At 42.1% G+C, this 19,464-nt stretch overlaps 1 protein-coding gene across 1 annotated transcript in view; it reads left to right on the top strand.

Annotated features, from left to right (window-relative positions):
• Positions 1–2,819, top strand: part of LOC138671546 (putative per-hexamer repeat protein 5) — a 30,839-nt gene extending 28,020 nt beyond the window's left edge. Inside the window, exon 2 of the mRNA XM_069759725.1 lies at positions 1,707–2,819. Within this exon, the coding sequence (XP_069615826.1) occupies positions 1,707–2,819 (1,113 nt within the window). The remainder of the gene's footprint in view (positions 1–1,706) is intronic.
• Positions 2,820–19,464: the final 16,645 nt, after the last annotated feature.

The raw sequence follows: 19,464 nt of genomic DNA, 5'->3' as shown, positions 1-19,464 counted from the left end.
AATTTCAGCAGAATGTATTTATCTTCTAACTCTACATTCTTAATCAGACTTTGAGCAGATCCTTAATCTTGTAGTCAAAAGACAGATGATTAGATACCGCTGAGCTATTTCTAGGACGCAGATGTTTCCAACTCTCCTTTCTCTTAATGTTATCCAATGCATATTTTTTGTATGTTTTTTTTTTTCTTTAAAAGTAATATCATAGGTTTCTCGGAGAACGAATTCAATGCAGGTACAAAATTGGGCAATCAGGAGGTACGTGTATAGCTCGTTGTGTAATGAATGCGGGCAATGAGTTGATAGAATATGATCAGAAATTGAGAAATTCTAAGAGAATGTGTAAATGAAATTTATAGGACGGCGTTGAAGGATTTTATCCTCACATTTAGTAACGAGGAGTTTATGTCACCAGCAATTCTGGACAAGTGGATATAGTCACAGATTATCATTGTTTAAATGACATGGTGACATGGAGTTGGACATATCATCAAGATGTTATTTAGACACTTGGAAGTAATTGATTCCAAAAAAAATCTTCAAACGAGGTTCGTTTTTTTAAAAAAAAACCATTATGTCCCATTATTGTGTCAATCCCTTGGCTCTTCAGAAGATCTTCTAGACCCCTGATCGGCCAGTTTGTCGGCAGAATGTAAACACAATGTGAGAAGATGGTGTTTCCCAGCTAAGGACAGTACCTAGGAGAAAGCAGAACAAAGGATGTAGGAGAGATATTGTATGCTTCAGCAGTTGTTAACTACGAAAGTGATATGGGAGTGGATCAATGGATTGTGAAGAAGTGGGAAGACTGTAATGATGGTTTGGAAAGTTCAAAAAATGGAAGTGAGTAAAGAGTGTTCCAGACAACAAGGGGAGCTCAAGAGAAGTTCTCGGTAACGTTAAAGCCTAAAGAGTGAAACGAGTTAGCCAAAAAATAGCGAAAAGTAGTAAACTGAGGACAGAATATTGGGGAGAAAGAAGACAGCAATTAATGGGAATCTCCACACAGGTTAAATCGTTCCTGTCGTTTCAGATGACTTTAAAGAATATGCTACCTTTTTGACAATGGAAGGACGCCACATAGTTTCAAACTACTGGGGTGCTCATAAACTCTCAAAAAACAACAAGAATAACCTATAAACCACCTATATTGCTATTAAAATTGGAAGTTTCTTCCAAGGTGTGAGGAAACATATCATGACCTTATTTGTTTATGACATTGGGAAGGGTGCCATTGTTATTATTGATAGCACTGGCTATTTGCAATATACTGTGTGTGCGTCTGTTATACCTGTAAGCAGGTAACATGGATACAACAGTGCAGACAATGAGGAGGCAGAGGCACTTAACCAACACTATATATACTGTATATCTATCTACCGATCTATATATATACACACAAATAAGTACTCTATGGCGGGTTACAGTAACGGGGTCAGTAGACTATATTATCACCACACAGCAATGCGACTAAATACAATATCTGTGTAATGTTCTATTACATACAACGTTCTTGATAGCTAGCACTTAAATGTCTGTTAATGCCTTTATGTCTCCATGGAAGCACAGCCCGACCCCACTCCATGTGCCGTACATCTAGGCAGGAAGTAACGGGTAACGGCCCATAGGATTCGTCCTCTGCTACAGCCGGATAGTCTCCTGAGCCTGTTTCGGATCTGGTCACAGACTTCTACTGGTGCTGCTTTCAGAACTACTGGCGATGGCTACAGACTTCTACTGGTGCTGCTTACGGATCTTCTACTGGTGCTGCTTACGGATCTTCTACTGGCACTGCTTATGGATCTTCTACTGGCGTTGCTTACGGATCTTCTACTGGTGCTGATTATGGATCTTCTACTGGCGCTGCTTACGGATCTTCTACTGGTGCTGATTATGGATCTTCTACTGGCACTGCTTACGGATCTTCTACTGGTGCTGATTACGGATCTTCTACTGGCACTGCTTATGGATCTTCTACTGGCGTTGCTTACGGATCTTCTACTGGTGCTGATTATGGATCTTCTACTGGCGCTGCTTACGGATCTTCTACTGGTGCTGATTATGGATCTTCTACTGGCGCTGCTTACGGATCTTCTACTGGTGCTGATTATGGATCTTCTACTGGCGCTGCTTACGGATCTTCTACTGGTGCTGATTACGGATCTTCTACTGGCACTGCTTACGGATCTTCTACTGGTGCTGATTACGGATCTTCTACTGGCACTGCTTATGGATCTTCTACTGGCGCTGCTTACGGATCTTCTACTGGTGCTGATTACGGATCTTCTACTGGCACTGCTTACGGATCTTCTACTGGTGCTGATTACGGATCTTCTACTGGTGCTGCTTATGGATCTTCTACTGGCGTTGCTTACGGATCTTCTACTGGTGCTGATTATGGATCTTCTACTGGCGCTGCTTACGGATCTTCTACTGGTGCTGATTATGGATCTTCTACTGGCGCTGCTTACGGATCTTCTACTGGTGCTGATTACGGATCTTCTACTGGTGCTGATTATGGATCTGCTACTGGCGCTGCTTACGGATCTTCTACTGGTGCTGATTACGGATCTTCTACTGGCACTGCTTATGGATCTTCTACTGGCGTTGCTTACGAATCTTCTACTGGTGCTGATTATGGATCTTCTACTGGCGCTGCTTACGGATCTTCTACTGGTGCTGATTATGGATCTTCTACTGGCGCTGCTTACGGATCTTCTACTGGTGCTGATTACGGATCTTCTACTGGTGCTGATTATGGATCTGCTACTGGCGCTGCTTACGGATCTTCTACTTCCATGAGGTATGAATCTTCCTCATAGCTCAGGCCTTCTCCGGCATCTGACAGTTCTTGGACTCTTCTGTGGCGATGTTGGCTGTAAGCCCACCCACCTAGCAGCCACACGACCTGTCCAGGTTCTGGTGTCAATTCCCTCTGGTGTTATAATTTATCTCCTCTGGAAACATAGGTTCCCTTCCCAGTCCCACTATTAAGTTCCTACTACTGTCATTCTTTTTTACTTTCACTTTCCCCTGTGACCAGCAGATGGCGGTGTTAGTTTGCAGCTACTCTGCTAGGCATCAACTTCAACTGTACTCTCTCTTGTCTACTTCTTTTCATGCCTTCATGGTTTGTTTCTTTTTGTTTCCAGAATTACATTATTTTTGGCCATTACTCTATATAACTTGTTCCCTGATTTTTCACCAGTTTTCCCTCTGCAGGCTCTATCCGTAATTTTCAGTTGTCTTTGAGCTGGTGAATGGAGACTGACTAGGATTTCTGCTATATACAGTACACACAAATGTGAGGGATTCCTTCTCCCTTACCTCTATATAGCAGGTCTGGAATCAGAAGTAACATGGAGGCAATTGTATGGCAATACTGAGTAGTGAGGATGCGAATCCAGCTGTGAGAAAGCAGCAACAGCAACATAGGTCTGTGTGTATTCAGCTTACTCTCCTCTCTCCTCCTGACCCGTTCTTTCCCATAGACTTCAATAGGCAGTAGTAATCTGAGAATACTTCCCAACCATCCTGGATTCAGTGGGACAGTAATAAATTTGGGGAACTATTCCACTGTCCTGGGAAGTTGAACATGTCCCAACTTCAACTATATGTGATTCCTCAAGACACCAATACAGTTTTATAGTGAAGCAGAGAGCCGCTCAGCCTATGTACAGAATGACAAACCTGCAAAGGCCGTTCAGGTCATATGACATTCTCATTTAATGAGGCGATCAACTGAGAGCAGATCAATCAGAGGAGTAGGACACACCAGCAAGTTGGAGGACATTTGTGTGAGGGCATTATACTGTGTGGGAGGAACATAGGAGCCATCATAACTAGTGACGAGCGAATATACTCGTTGCTCGGGTTTTCCCGAGCACGCTCTGGTGATCTCCGAGTATTTGTTACTTTTCGGAGATGAAGTTTTCATCGCCTCAGCTGAATGATTTACAGCTACTAGCCAGCTTGATTACATGTGGGGATTCCCTAGCAACCAGGCAACCCCCACATGTACTCACCCTGGCTAGTAGCTGTAAATCATTCGGTAGAGGTGATGAAAACTTCATCTCCGAACGCTAACAAATACTCGGAGATCACCCGAGCGTGCTCGGGAAAACCCGAGCAACGAGTATACTCGCTCATCACTAATCATAACAGTGGGAGCATCATACTGTGTGGTGTGGTCTATTATGCTGTATTATGAGTGTGTGTAGAGGGAAATGGGGAATTGTACTGTGTTGGGGGCCTGTCTGTGTGCATTATACGTTGGATTGTGAGGACGTTATACTGTATGAGGGTGTGTGAGAGCATTTAATTGTATGGAAGGTTGTGGGGACATCGTACTCTGTGTGGAAGGCTGGATGGGCTTTATAATGTGTGAGAGGCTGGGAGATCATTTTACTGTGTGGTGAGGGTATTATACTGTGTGGGAGGTTGTGAGGGCATTATCTGTGTGGGGGTATTGGGAAAATTGGGGTATTGGAGCATTATTCCTTGTAGGGGGATGGTGTCAGTGTCAGTGGAAGTATCATACTATGTTTGGGGAATCATACTGTGGAGGTCTGTAAGGGACATCATACTCTATGGGGGGGAAACTATGTGGGCATCATACTATGTGGGGGGCCTGTGGAGGCATCATACTATGTGAGAACATTAAACTGCATGAGTGGAGTCAGTGACTACATCATATTGTGTGTGGGTCAGTGGGGACCATCATTCTGTGTGAGAGGGTTGTGAGGGCATTAGACTATGTGCGGCATCTCTGGGGGCATCATACTGTGTGGGAATGTTGAGGGAACACCAGACCCTGTGAAGGAGGTCAGTTAAGGAATGTCATACTACACCGTGTTCCAAATTGTTATGCAAATTGGATTTAAGTGTCATAAAGATTTAATTGATTTGTTTTTCAAATAAACTCATGGATGGTATTGTGTCTCAGGGCTCAATGGATCGCTGAAATCAATCTTATACACATGTGATAAATAGTTTTCCAGGTGATTCTAATTAAAGAAAAGCTACTTAAAGATTATGTTCCACATTATTAAGCAGGCCATAGGTTTCAAGTGACATATGAAGGAAAAAGCATCTCTCTGCTGCCGAAAAGCATCAAATAGTGCAATGCCTTGGTCAAGGGATGAAAACATTAGATATTTCACAAAAACTTAAGTGATCATCATATTGTAAAGAGATTTGTGACTGAAACAGAGCACAGACAGAGTTCATGCAGATAAAGGCATAATGAGGAAGGTTTCTGACAGACAAATTCATTGGTTTAAGAAAGCAGCTGCCAAAGTACCATTACAAAGCAGCAAACAGATATTTGAAGCTGCTGGTGCCTCTGGAGTCACTCGAACCTCAAGGTATAGGATCCTTCAAAGGTTTGCTGTGGTGCATAAACCTACTATTCAGCCACCCCCAAACAGTGTTCACAAGCAGAAATGGGTGCAGTGGGCCGAGACATACATGAAGACTAATTTCCAAACAGTACAACGAAATAGAAGTAGAAAGGAGCACTCACCATCCAGAAGAAATGTTCAATCTTTATTGCGGCATAAAATGTATAGCAAGGTCTCACAGGAGAACGTGGGTGTCACGAGACGACGGCCGTTTCACGCTGCTGCGCTTCTACGAGACCCGTAGAAGCGCAGCAGCGTGAAACGGCCGTCGTCTCGTGACACCCACGTTCTCCTGTGAGACCTTGCTATACATTTTATGCCGCAATAAAGATTGAACATTTCTTCTGGATGGTGAGTGCTCCTTTCTACTTCTATTTAGTTGTACTGAATTTTGGACCCTGTTTTTTCACAAGGAGCACCCAAATCCATAATACTGGCTGAAGAAGCGCATGTTTTGTGGTTTTCTACCCAGTATCTCTGATTTAACCTGCTGTGAGTGCGGACTTTGATTCTTAGTTTTGGGTGCTAATTTCCAAACAGTCTTGTTTACTCATGAGTGTCGAGCAACCCTGGATGGTCCAGATGGATGGAGTAGTGGATGGTTGGTGGAGGCCACCATGTCCCAGCAAGGACGTGGAGGAGTCATGTTTTGGGCCAGAATCACGGGGAAACAAGTGGTGGGGCCCTTTAAGGTTCCTGAAGGTGTGAAAATGACCTCTGCAAAGTATGTAGAGTTTCTGACTGACAAATTTCTTCCATGGTACAAAAAGCAGAAACGTGCCTTCAGGAGCAAAATCATCTTCATGCTGACAATGCCCCATCTCATGCTGCAAAGAATACTTCTGTGTCATTGGCTGCTATGGGCATAAAAGGAGATAAACTCATGGTGTGGCCACCATCTTCCCCAACCTCAACCCTATAAACTTTGGAGTATCATCAAGCAAAAGATCTATGAGGGTGGGAGGCCGTTCACATCAAAACAGCGGCTCTGGGAGGCTATTCTGACTTCATGCAAAGAAATACAAGCAGAAACTCTCCAAAAACTCACAAGTTCAATGGATGCAAGAATTGTGAAGGTGATATCAAAGAAGGGTCCTATGTTACCATGTAACTTGGCCTGTTAGGAGGTTTTGGAGTTAAATAGCTGTTTTGTTCAGTGAATGTGACCTCCTAATGCTGCAAATTCCACAAATGAGCATTTTCAGTTCTTTAAAACATATCAAGTGTATAAAAATTCTACTGTGCCTAATAATTTGGAACAGTGCATTGTGAGTTTTTATTCATTTTGGAGATTATACTGTTATCATTGGGAGGTTTCTTCAATAAAATTCGATGTATAATCTAACGGGTGATGACTTTTAGTAGACTGACTGTCATATGCACCGACCATTTAGGAAAATCCGAGAAAAATATAATTTGCATAATAATTTGGAACATGGTGTAGGTGAGGTGTTAGTAGGGCATCATTCTGTGTGAGAGAGCTGTGAGGGCATTATAATGTGTGTGATGACATCATACTGTGTGGGTGGCTATTGGGGGCATCATACTGTGTCATAGGGAATGGACTGTCGGGGCATCATACTATGTAAGGGGGCCTTGTTGTGCAACATACTGTTTGTAGGAAGCACTGTGTGAGAGCACTAATGGGATTCACTATGTGAATATTTCTCTGTGAGAACATATATGTAAGGCCAAAAATGGCAGCACTCCAATGTGAGATAGATGTGGTCTTTAATCATCCATGTACGTGCGACATTTTGGATCTTCAAACTGTGAGCATTTCTCAAGACATGAGAAAACAGTTTTCCAGGAGGATGAACCTTAGACTCCATACTTTTTGAGTGTTATACCGCAGGTGAACAAGAGCAGCCCAGAATCCGGAGAAAGCTCTCAGCTCCCATTATGTAAGGCAAGAACCCAACCTGTGAAATCAAGGTTTAGTTCTTCTCTGCTGAGTTGCGTTGTGGACCATCACGTCCGCCTCAGTTATGTCAGATCATATTCCATTCCCTCTGACACCAGCACCTCTTCGAATATTTCAGCCAACATAGCATCTGTTAAAGTTGTATTGTTAGGACCAATTTGGCTAATTTACATATATGAATAATGCACTTCCTTTGTTGTAATTGCTAATTAGTAAACCGGAGCATATTTATGGACGACAACAGTATTCCATCAAACATATTTTTAATGTATCCCATCTCTGAAATGTATCCAGCTTTCAACTCCACCGTCATCCAATATTTTGATTAGACGGCAATACGAGACAGGCGCAGGATGAGGCTCTTAATTAGTGGTTTGGTTCATGATAAAATTATTGAACGCTTTGCCTTTAGAGGAGATGGAGGAAGCAAATAACAGAGAAGCAGCAATGAACAAACTCAACCAGTATTCACAATCACCTGATGTGACTGGAACATGAATGACCTAGACCTACAGAATATTCTGAGAACATGCAAGCAGAATTCATGCAAAAATTCATGGGAGTTTTTGTTAAAGAAAAATCTCATAAATGTTTTCTTCATTTTGGGCTTTTCCCCCAATAATCGGGACATCCATCTAAAGTTCACATTATAGCAAGAGGTGACTCTAACTGTTCCCTGCATCGCCCCCAATGACTGTAAGTTAGCGGCTGCAGGGAGGATATAAGTTAATCTTCTCCTTGTAGTCATGCTTCCAACAAGCCTGTCAGAAATGAGGACAGATAGAAATGCTATGGAGACAGCCAAAGGGCCAAGAGGAACGCTGATGAGATGGCCTCAGGATTGATAGGAACTCTGAGGAGAGGCTGACTTCCAGAAGACAGACAGAAACGCTGTGAAGAGAGCCTGTGGATAGATAGGAATGCTTAGGAGATGGCCTGAGGGCAGAGAGGAACACTGAGGAGAGGGCCTGAGGGTAGAGAGGAACACTGAGTATACAGCCTGAGGACAGGTAGGAATGCTAAGGACATGGCCCAAATGTAGTGAGAAACGCCGAGGAGAGGGCCTGAGGACACAGAGGAACACTGAGGAGAGGGCCTGAGGACAGAAAGGAACACTGAGAAGATCGCACGAGAGCAGAGATGAACACTGAGAAGACTGCCTGGGGACAAAATAGGAACATTGAGCAGACTGCCTGAGGACTACTAGGAATGCTGATGAGACTGCTTGAGGACAGACAGGAATGCTGAGAAGCGCTAAGAAAACTGTCTGAGAACAGAGGAGCGCTGAGGAGAAGGCCTCAGGATGGATAGGAACTCTGAGGAGAGGCTGAGTTCCAGAAGACAGAGAGAGACGCTGTAAAGAGAGCCTGTGGACAGATAGGAATGCTTAGGAGATGGCCTGAGGGCAGAGAAGAACACTGAGTATACAGCCTGAGGACAGATAGGAATGCTAAGGAGATGGCCCAAAAGTAGTGAGAAACGCCAAGGAGAGCGCCTGAGGACAGAGAAGAACGCTGAGGAGAGGGCCTGAGGACAGAAAGGAACACTGAGAAGATCGCACGAGAGCAGAGAGGAACACTGAGAAGACTACCTGGGGACAAAATAGAAACATTGAGCAGACTGCCTGAGGACTAATAGGAATGCTGAGGAAACTGCTTGAGGACAGACAGGAATGCTAAGGAGATGGCCCAAAAGTAGTGAGAAACGCCGAGGAGAGGGCCTGAGGACAGAGAAGAACGCTGTGGAGAAAAAAAAACACACTTTTACTAAAGAATGGTCATGTTTCTTTTCATGAGGATGAGGAAAGTAAAGCCGGCAGTGTGTGTGAGAGACAGAGGTTATTTACGGGCTCAATTTGCATAATCTTGTGTCGGTTGCAGAAGGCCTGTGTCAGTTGCAGAGGGCTTGGGCCAGAAAGTTACCACTTGAAATGACTTTAGTTTTGTGCCATGTCTGTGATCTGATTTTTTTTCTACAAAATTAAACAAATGAATAAACATCCTCCAAGGCCGGTGATTCCATAATTTTTGCCAGGGGTTGTATTATGCTAATAATCTAATGCTAAAATCTGTATAATTTGAATCTTCCACTCCCATCTCAAAAACTTCTTTAGTGCTGCACCAGTTTTCTGTCATGCACTATCCTGTTTATTCACAGTATCCACAGATTTAAGTGTACCCGAAAAACACATAATCTCACGTCGTTAATCTAACTGTTCTCAGGTTTCCCTTCCCGGTCCTTTCGACCATCTGTTGTGTCATCCCCAGTAACACTTTGTATCCATACTAGCTTGTGAATGGCTTATGCGGCTTTATTTGAAAACCCCTATTTATTAAAATCATTGCTGGATCGTACATGACAAACACCTTTTTACTTTTTGTGTCACCCCTATTTCCTCATAGATTGTAAGATCTTGTAAGCAGTGATATTTGCACATATCCCCTCCAGACTGTAAAGCTCTGCAGAATATATTGGCACAATAGAAATAAAATTACTATTCTATTTTCTGATGTCTTCATTGTGATTCTTCTCAGAAGATACCACCATTCATTGTAGACAAGACATTGGCGATTCCTCGTAGGCTAATTTCATCTCATTCATGGAACCTCATCACGGATTTATCTCTGGAGACAGACTCCTTCTTTTCTTGAAGTTAAGAACAGCCAGGATTAAAGTCCTTTTCTCTAGAAATGTTTGTCTTTTTTTCCTGAACATGAGTGGAAATCAATATAAGTTTCTTCTCAGTTCTTCAGATAATTACTTGCAGTTGACACTCTGAGGTCTACGCTGCTCTGATCAGTTCCTTCATCGTATTGATCTTTCCGTGTGTATTGTTTGTATATTCCCTTTCGTAAAAATCCAAAACTTGCAGTTTTTGGCAGTAATTGTATACCATGGAAATCACTCATGTGTCAACTGATTCCAAATTGGAAGAAGCTGCGGCCATGGTTGTGACTTCTTCCATTGTTCTTAATACTGTGTGATGAGGGTGTCCTCTCCATGAAGGCAGCCCCTGCAGGTGCTATCTCTAGAGAGATGGGGCCTAACACCAACCTTTGTTGGCTCTGTATTTTAAGACCCTTTTACATGGGTCAGTAATTCACAGAATGATCTTCTTTAAAAATGTTTATTCCTGATAATTGCCCCAAATAAACATGGCATCGAATAGGCAGCAAAAAAAACCAAAACACCTCTGTTCATTGGCTGAGAACAATGTAATCCAAAAATTAATCATTCTTGGTAGCACAATAGTTACTGACTGGCCATATTGGTCAATTGGCGCTGATCTACTGTACCTGGGTACGGCCACTTCATGGGTTTGTTCGGCTCCATTCACTCTTTACATCAGAGCTGAAAACATCTGATTGGTGAAGGTACCGGGTGCTGAGCCCACAGAGATCTCATATGGATGAGGTAGTCTAAGGATAGCTGAGCAATATAGTAAACCTGGATGTTTGTGGAGTCACCGAACCAGTATCTTCTTGGGTTAATGTAATCACAAATGATGACCCTGAAGAGTGTGGTTAAAGCCACCTAGGTCCTCGATGTATGTGGTCCAAAAGCAAGTGAGAATCATACTGGATCAGTCAGGACTAGCCTACCATGGGAAACGTCGGCAAACTGAGGACCCCTCACCTTTCAGTTTTTTCTTGAGAAAGGCAGCTTAAGAAGTAGGATCTGAAAAAGTGAAGTGGCAATGAAAAGCATAGCATTAAAGATCCTTCAAAATGGCTGAAAAAAAATAGCACAACGGCCCTCAAGAACAGTGTGGTTAAAACCACCTAGGTCCTCGATGTAGAGGATGTCCCAGAAGCAAGTGAGACTTATACTGGGTCCATAAGGACTAGTCTACTCTGACAGTGTCTGGTGGGCCCAGGTCCTGGCTCAAAAATATGTTTTAGCCAAAACCATGTTTGCCAACCCTCCCAAAAAGGTTTGGATTGTGCAAAAAGGGGAGATGTCCAAAACTCCCAGAAGTCTAGGTGCCGTAAAAACCTTTCAAAACCTTCCAGATAGCAGTGCTTCTGAAAAGCTTCTTATGTGTACCATCAGGTTGCTCCATCACCAGATGGTTGCCTGGCATAAAAATGTATGCTATGGACCAGTGAAAATGGCAACTGTGCAACTTTTTTTTAATAGAAAAAAAAAATAAAACACATTCATTAGTAAAAATACAACTTAAAACACATGCTTTATTCCACATATGCGTGCATAAATATAACTTTGGAGTAAGGAGGAGTATTCAATTTATGATCGATTTTACACACTATAAAGGAAAATGTAGCCCATTCCTATAAACGTGTCTAAGTTTGGCTACATGGACCCTCAAGTCCCGGCTTTCCTTCCATTTCCTAATCAATAAGATGACAGTGAGATCTTCTAAGTCGAGCTACGTCAGTAATATCACACACCGCGGAGCAGAACATATAAAGACAGAGACGGCAAGTTGACCTCAGTCTGAACCTAAATTATTGATTACTCTTAACAGTAATTTCTGGATTTTTTTTTTCATCTTGGCAACTTGTTTCATAAATGTAGTACCGTAATTAATTTGGCAAAATGCTAAAAATTACCTGGACTATCCAATCTGCCACCTTTTAGTTTTTTTACTTAAATTTTAAGATCTTTATTTTTAGATGTACACACAAATTAAAGAAAAATAATCTTCGATGTTGAAGTTAAATCAAAACACCTCATGAAAGAAACAGCCATCTCAGTGATTGTATCATTAAATCTAATATTAATATACTGTGATGTTATATTAATATGTACATAACTGGAGAAAGTCGCAATAACCATAAACAACGAAGAAAAACAACAACAAAAACTTCCAAAATAATTTAAATAATCAACATTACATTTTATTAAATAGCCAGGTACAGATGACAAGGAAAGGGAAGGGGTTACACCCACTAGCACATGCCAAGAATAGGATACTCACACGACAAAATCTATAATAGCAATATAGGCTAAGGGATCATATATAATTATATGGTGTATATTCATATCTATTGCTCATTACCCATATGGCCCATTGCGTTAATAACCCAGCACATATAATGTAAATCACATAGAGGCAGCAATAAGAGCTGCTGTAATTACCAGTAAAGCCAGGAGTATGTCCGTGAGTGTCCTCCCCGACGCGCGTTTCGGCGGTGTAGCCTTTCTCAAGGAAGGAAGGGGAAGTGCAGGTATAAAAAGCCCCAAGAGCCAATCAGAGCACAATTCGCTGATGAACAGGTGTCACAAGACATCAGGCTAGGAATACCGCTAATAACGTGGCACTATGTGAAGTCCAGCGATACATTCAATCCAGGATACTGCAGCCACTTCCTGTGACGCACGCGATGTCATGGCAACAGGACGCTCGGTGGCGGTGGCGTCACGTGCCACGCGACGTCATATCACATGACCAACGTCATAGCACGAAGAGATGCCACAAGCCGACGGGCGAAACGGGGCCATGACACGCATGCGTACCGCGGCCTATAAGTGCAGAGTGAACTCACTGGTATGGAGAGCTGGATAAATAGATAGTATAAGTAGAATATAAGTTCAACATATTAAAGGGTACTGATTATGTAGTATATTTATGGATGTAAATTTTGTGGGTAGAGTTATTAATAGATAAACAACTGAAACACCAATAACTAAGCATAAACAACCAACAATATTAATACATCTATACATGTCCCATTACTTATAATTACATAGTACATCCACATAATTATATAAATAATATAAACAAAAGGTAAGAATCATAAATATTAAATACACCATAAAATTGCCACATTAAATGCTCTAAAGTATGTTATGATAATTAATAACAGATTATGAAGCCATGGTATCCAGCGTCCTGAATGTCGAAGTCTCGTGATATACGTAGATAGTCATAATTACCGTAAATACAAGTGGTGACATCCATAGATTTCCATATTTCATCACAGGAAGGCAATGATTGATGGGACTAGAAACAACACAGTGATTAAAAACAAGGAACATGGGCATACTTAAACCAACGGAGATTTATAAAAATGGTACGAAACTGATATTCTCATTAATTCCTTTAGGGTGGACTGTATCTAATGTCCAGATCCACCTGGATTCTCTCTGTGCCAATCTGGAACTAATTGTCCCACCACGAATCCCCGGATCTACTATATCAATCCCCCTTACTCTGAGTGTGGAACTATCACTATTATGGTATAGCTTAAAATGGCGGGGTAAAGTCCGAAGTGTGGATGTGTCATCATGGCCGGTGGCCACCTCAATCCCAAGTACATGCTCACGTACATGCACTTTCAGTTGGCGTGTAGTGAGCCCTATATAAATGAGACCGCAAGGGCACATAGCAAACTAAATCACATTTCTGGTTGTGCATGTGATATGTTTCCTAATCTCATACGTCCTCGTTCCAGAGGAATTGGTGAATGTGTTGGTGCAATCTTTATTGGGACAGGTAACACACCTGTGGGCCACAAGGTACACATCCACACCCGGGGCCCACACCATCAATAAATCTGTGTCCCGAGCCACCCTGATAGTGGCTCCTGACGAGACAGTCCTTCAGATTTCTTGACCGCCGAATAACTACACTCGGTGTTTCAGGGAGAATATTTTTGAGGATGGAATCTGATTGTAATATAGACCATGCCTTTTGAAGGCATTCTTTCATCCGACAGAATTGGGCATGATAGTTTGTAATAAAACATACTTTATTAGAGGTATTCCTTCGACCATCACGGGCAAAGAGCAGAGAGTGTCGTGTAGAATGTTTAGCCCTATAATAGGCCCGTTTGATGGTACGTCTACCATTGCCTCTCTCATGAAATCTCTCTAAATCTTTAGCTTTGACCTCAAAATGCTCATCATTGGAACAGATCCTTCGTAAACGAAGGAACTGTCCAATGAGGATAGAGTCAATCATATATCTAGGGTGGGCAGACGAAGGAATGGAGCAAGCTGTTGGTGGAGGTTTCTTTCCTATATATCATGGTTTGTAGCATATTATTCCCATCTCTCCATACTGTAACATCCAGAAAATCTATCCTATCTCTGTCACCATGATAGATGACGAAGATGTTTCTATCATATGTGTTCAATGATTCAACAAATTCCTGCAAAGGTTTAGGAGTTCCCTGCCAGATCAAAAATATGTCGTCGATGTACTGCATCCAAATGGGGATGCGGTCAATCAACGACTGATTTGACAGGGAGAGGTCCTTCACCCATAGCCCCAGGAATAAGTTAGCATAAGCCGGTGCAAAAGAAGCACCCATAGCAGTGCCCTGGAGCTGCAGATAGAAGGACCCCTTGAACACAAAGAAGTTATGGGTTAAAGAAAATTCGAGGAGCTCAAGAATAAGGTGGATGATTCCTCTAGGTAAATTTGACATTTCAAGATAATATTTAGTTGCTGTTAAGCCATCACTGTGTTTAATACTGGTATAGAGAGATTCTATGTCTCCTGTAACCATCAACATGTCATCATCCAAATGAAGGCCATCCACCCTCTTCAAGAACTCACCCGTGTCAAGCGAGAAGGAAGGAAGATTCTCTACCAGGGGTTTCAATTTAGAGTCAATCCAGCGATTGATGTTCTCCAAGAAGTTCCCCGGCCCAGAGATTATTGGACGTCCCGTGGGGCTCTCAAGATTTTTGTGTATTTTAGGTAACAAGTACATGGTGGATACCATAGGTTCCTGCACTTGAAGTGCCAAAGCCAGCTCTTTTGTGATAACACTATCATTTTGATTAGCCGCCCGGTGAACAATGGTAGAGGGTTAAATGTAAGGCGTTTATAACAGGCTTTGTTGTTCAGTTGTCTAAATGCCTCCCTCTCATAGAGGGCTGTTGGCCAAATTACAATATTGCCCCCTTTATCGGTGGGCTTTAGCACCACCTCTGAAGAGCCCGCAGGACGTTCAATCTAGCACGCTCATCTCTGCTCAGATTATCCCGGATGACCCCACGGGGGATGTTGAGGAAGTCCTCGGAGACGACCCGAACAAAGAGATCTATGCTGGGGCAGCTGGCAAAAGGAGGGAACTTCTTTGATTTAATTCTGATTGAAGGAGGAAGTTAATGAAGTCCCACCACTACTATTGACATCTATGTCACAGGTCACCACCAATCGTGAAAATAGTGGAGCTGCAGCTTTCACTTCAGACCAGGCATCCAGCAATTATCCTTGGTCCTTAATTTCTCAGTTATGGACTATAGCCCATTCTCTCCTATACTTCAGTTGGGGTCTCAGTGGTCGGACTCTCATAAACATTCATAGTGAAAGATTGCATTCTAGAACCAAAGTAAATCAGTAGTATTATCATCAGTAGTAATGAACAGGAGATCATATGAAAGTTACTTTTTTTTTGAAGGATTGATACTGCTACCACTGTTGTGTAGTATCGGTTTACGCCCTCCTGCTCCCCTATAAATCTCCTTTTCATCCAGTATTTTTGTTTTTCTGAAGACAGGGACATTGACTTTATCTCATGGTGCATAGGTCAACAGTAAAATATTTAGAATTGAGAGTCCTCAGTGGTTGATACCTTTTAATGGCTAACTGAAAAGATGGTAATAAATTGCAAGCTTTCGAGACTACATACGTCTCTTCATCAGGCAAAGACTAAAACAAATTCTGAAGAATCACATATTTACGTAGGTCAACAGTAAAATGTTCCTCTGGGATTTCTCGGATGAGTTCTTGAAATTATTATTATTACTATTTTTTATTATAGCGCCATTTATTCCATGGCGCTTTACATGTTGAAATGGTTTTAAGAAAACATCCAATGGCTTCACTGGCCCCAATCTGTGAATAATAAGGCCGGGTGCAGGTTTGAGTCTTCACTGCCGATAAACTCACTAATAATTGCAGCAAATAGGAGGAATGACCTAAAATGTGCTTAGGAAGAGGGCTTATTACAACAACATCGCAATGTTTCGGTCCACTGCTCTGGTGCTCGCCGCGTGTCTTCGGCATGCTCAAATATGTTCGAGTCCCTGCATGTCTCGTAGCTGTTCGACAGCCATGGGGACTCGAATATATGTTTTGAGCACGCCGAAGACACTCAGTGAGCACACGAGCCTGCTCTGATAACACCTTATCCTCACCACTAGTTGGCGCTATAGAAATACAAATTATTATTAATATATTTATAATAAAAAAATATATAACAGAAAACAGATTTAAAGCGCTATTTCACTTTGATGTTCACAAAAGCCCCTAGAATGTGTACAGGAGGAATAACTATTTCTGGACCATTAAATGCTGCATTTTCACCAATTTTCCCCTCGGCAGGCTCTAGTTTTCAGTCGTTTCTGAGCTAGTGGGTGGCGACTAACTGCTATGATGTTTCCCATGAACAGCAACACAAACATATGAGGGATTCCTGCTCTCCTGTCTCTACATCGCACATGCTTAGAAGCAGAACTGAACAGAGTAGCTGTGAATCCAGCACATGAACATTTACTAGAAAGCAGCAGCAGGGGTCTGTGTGACTTTAGCTTTTTATTTTTTTTTACAGTGAATAAAGAGCTCAGTTGGCATGCGGGAGGAGGAAAAGTTTCTCATATGTACAGGAAGCTGATTTCTCTGTTAACATATGTTAAAAGGGGTCTTACAGTATATTTATTCGTAGTATGGATTTCTGGAAAGTTTGTTGTCTAAGCTGTAATGTTTCTCCATATGGAGAGTGACAAGCCAGGCCTGTCATGTCAAAGTGAGGAAACCTACACGCCATGCATACTCCTCTAGGAAATTGTGCAAATTGTCTCTTCAGATAGGAAGAGGACTAGAACTCTAGCGCCAACCTATTGAAAGTAGCAATTCTAAAACTCAATATCGACCCTTTAAAGAAAAAAATAAACCAGAATCTCCATTTGCAGACATGGTATTTCAGGGTGTTGCTCCTCAGTGCAAAGCATGAGATCTGATTTGGCTAGGTGAGAGGTTCTGGACTGGGGTCTAAGAGGTAACGTTTCTCCTTGTGAAGACTTAGGATAAAAGCCAAAGCCCTTAAACCCTAGTCCAGAGCTTCTCACTTAGCCAAATCTGAGCTCATACTTTGCACTGAGGAGGGGCAATACTCTGAAACACAGTGTCTGCAAATTAACATTCTGGTTTAGGTTTTATCTTAAGTCATATAGCAAGACTCGTTAAACGGTTGATATTGATTTTTAGGGCCGCTGCTTCCAATAGGTGGCGCTAGAGTTCTATCCCTCTTCTTCTCGGAAGAGATAATTTGCATATGCAAAGTTTGTTGAAACTATAGTAACCGTTTCAATATTATGCAGATTTCTGATAATACTTTTCCTTTAAGCACCTAAAAACTGTCAATTTTACTAGTCTATTCATGACATTTAATCAATTTTTCTGCAAGCAGGAAAGAATTCAGAACCTCGCCATAATCCTGCTATGAGCCGGTGCACCGTATCGCTCTGCAATCACTGAAGTATGTGGCATTCATTGACTTACCTGCTGTTGTAAATTTGTCAAAAAAACTTTTTGTAATAGTTAATTCCGAGTTACATTAGAGGTGATTCCCTTAAAATTCGTAAAAAAAGATTTTTGAGCTAAAATTTGACAAAATGTTTACGCCTTCCGTCTCAGTCATCGGTTTGTTATACTAATGAGCAAAGATTACTGGTCTTTTCCTTTTGCCTTTTTTTTTGTATATATTTTTATTTGTAGGATTTAGGAGCATCATAGAATTCATGAAGAGTGTGAGCCGTAAATGTCATCGTGACGAGCATGGTGAGTCAAGACCGCAATAAACCTAGGACATAAAAGGTTGTTTTCCCAGAAGAACGTTGACTAGTCAACAAATCAAGCGGAGTCGCGGTGAGCGAGGATGGACTGCTGTGCTGTGATTATCGGCTGCTTCTCATCAAAGGGAAGAGAATTATGGAGTGGGAATAGCCAATATTGGAAGGGCTTTGTTTCATCAAATATGTCTTAAATAGAGCAATTCTACAGGATATTTTACAAATAATCGATAAATCAGATTCCAACATTTGCTTGGCGGCCAGATCTCCATCCAGTTGGTGCTGAATGGGGGCCAACTTACTTAGCGGGATGGGGTCAGAGACAGCTAGATATGCCATAAACATGGAGATGCTTTAAGGATATGCTCGGCTATCACAACAGTCAATACGTTGTAAAAGAGCAAAAAGCTTCCACGATTACTTGCTTCCATCAACATTGATGGACGTACATGGTCTCCGTTCACAAGGGAACCCATAAAACCCATAAGTTCATTTCTAGGGATTATTGTGTGTCCTTCCTGTGGACCCTTCTGCATTAGACACATTGGCAGTCGAACAACGCAAGTCATTGTTTTTCTTGAAAAACCTACATTTCCTTCTGCCTCATTAAGTAAAGGTGACTTGGTCCTCCTACTAGTCTTTAGCCTCATCCAGACCCCCAATAGGGCCATGTGTAGCACAGAGACATGGTATTCCAAAATTCCACCCAATGTATAGATTTGGTTAAAAATCTCTTCCAGTTCTGTGGATACATCTTCCATTGTGACATATGAGTTTCCACAGATCGAGACAATAAACAAACCCACTACACGGTCTGATCCTGCAGTTGCCTCCATTTTGCCCTTCGTCTCTGGGCAGAGCTGGTTTTAGAAAAAGTGTGACCCTGGGCAAATATTAGGAGTTGGGCCCAAACTGCTGATATATCACACATTTCACCATCACACGGAGGTATGTAAGGAGCGTTTACAGGAGCCGGTCATCTATATTCAAGCCGTTTGATGCATGGTTACCGGCCTTTTGTGCACAGGCTGATAAAGAACGATGGGGGTAGAAAGATCACAGATTTTGTCCTTGTACAAGATCCTGTTGTCAACAGCACATATCCTGTGTACAAGATGCGATGTGCTGCAGATAATGAGATTTGTTTAAGGAGATGATTAAAAGATGGATGAGCCTTTTGCATCCTCGTCTTCACTGCCGTTGTTAAATATAAATGACACACACTGCGTGTTACACACACACACACACACACTGCATGTTACACTACACAGCGAAATACTTCCAGGACATAGTGCGCCGGCGCATGCGCAGTAATGCTTTTCGGCTTTGCCCGCAATTGGGCACAGCATACTGCGCTTGCGCAAGGCAAGA

This window comes from Ranitomeya imitator, chromosome 3 (genome assembly GCF_032444005.1).
Source record: "Ranitomeya imitator isolate aRanImi1 chromosome 3, aRanImi1.pri, whole genome shotgun sequence".
Classification (NCBI taxonomy): Eukaryota; Metazoa; Chordata; class Amphibia; order Anura; family Dendrobatidae; genus Ranitomeya; species Ranitomeya imitator.
Note: the sequence above shows the minus strand (reverse complement) of the source record. Positions and strands in the feature narration are given on the sequence as shown.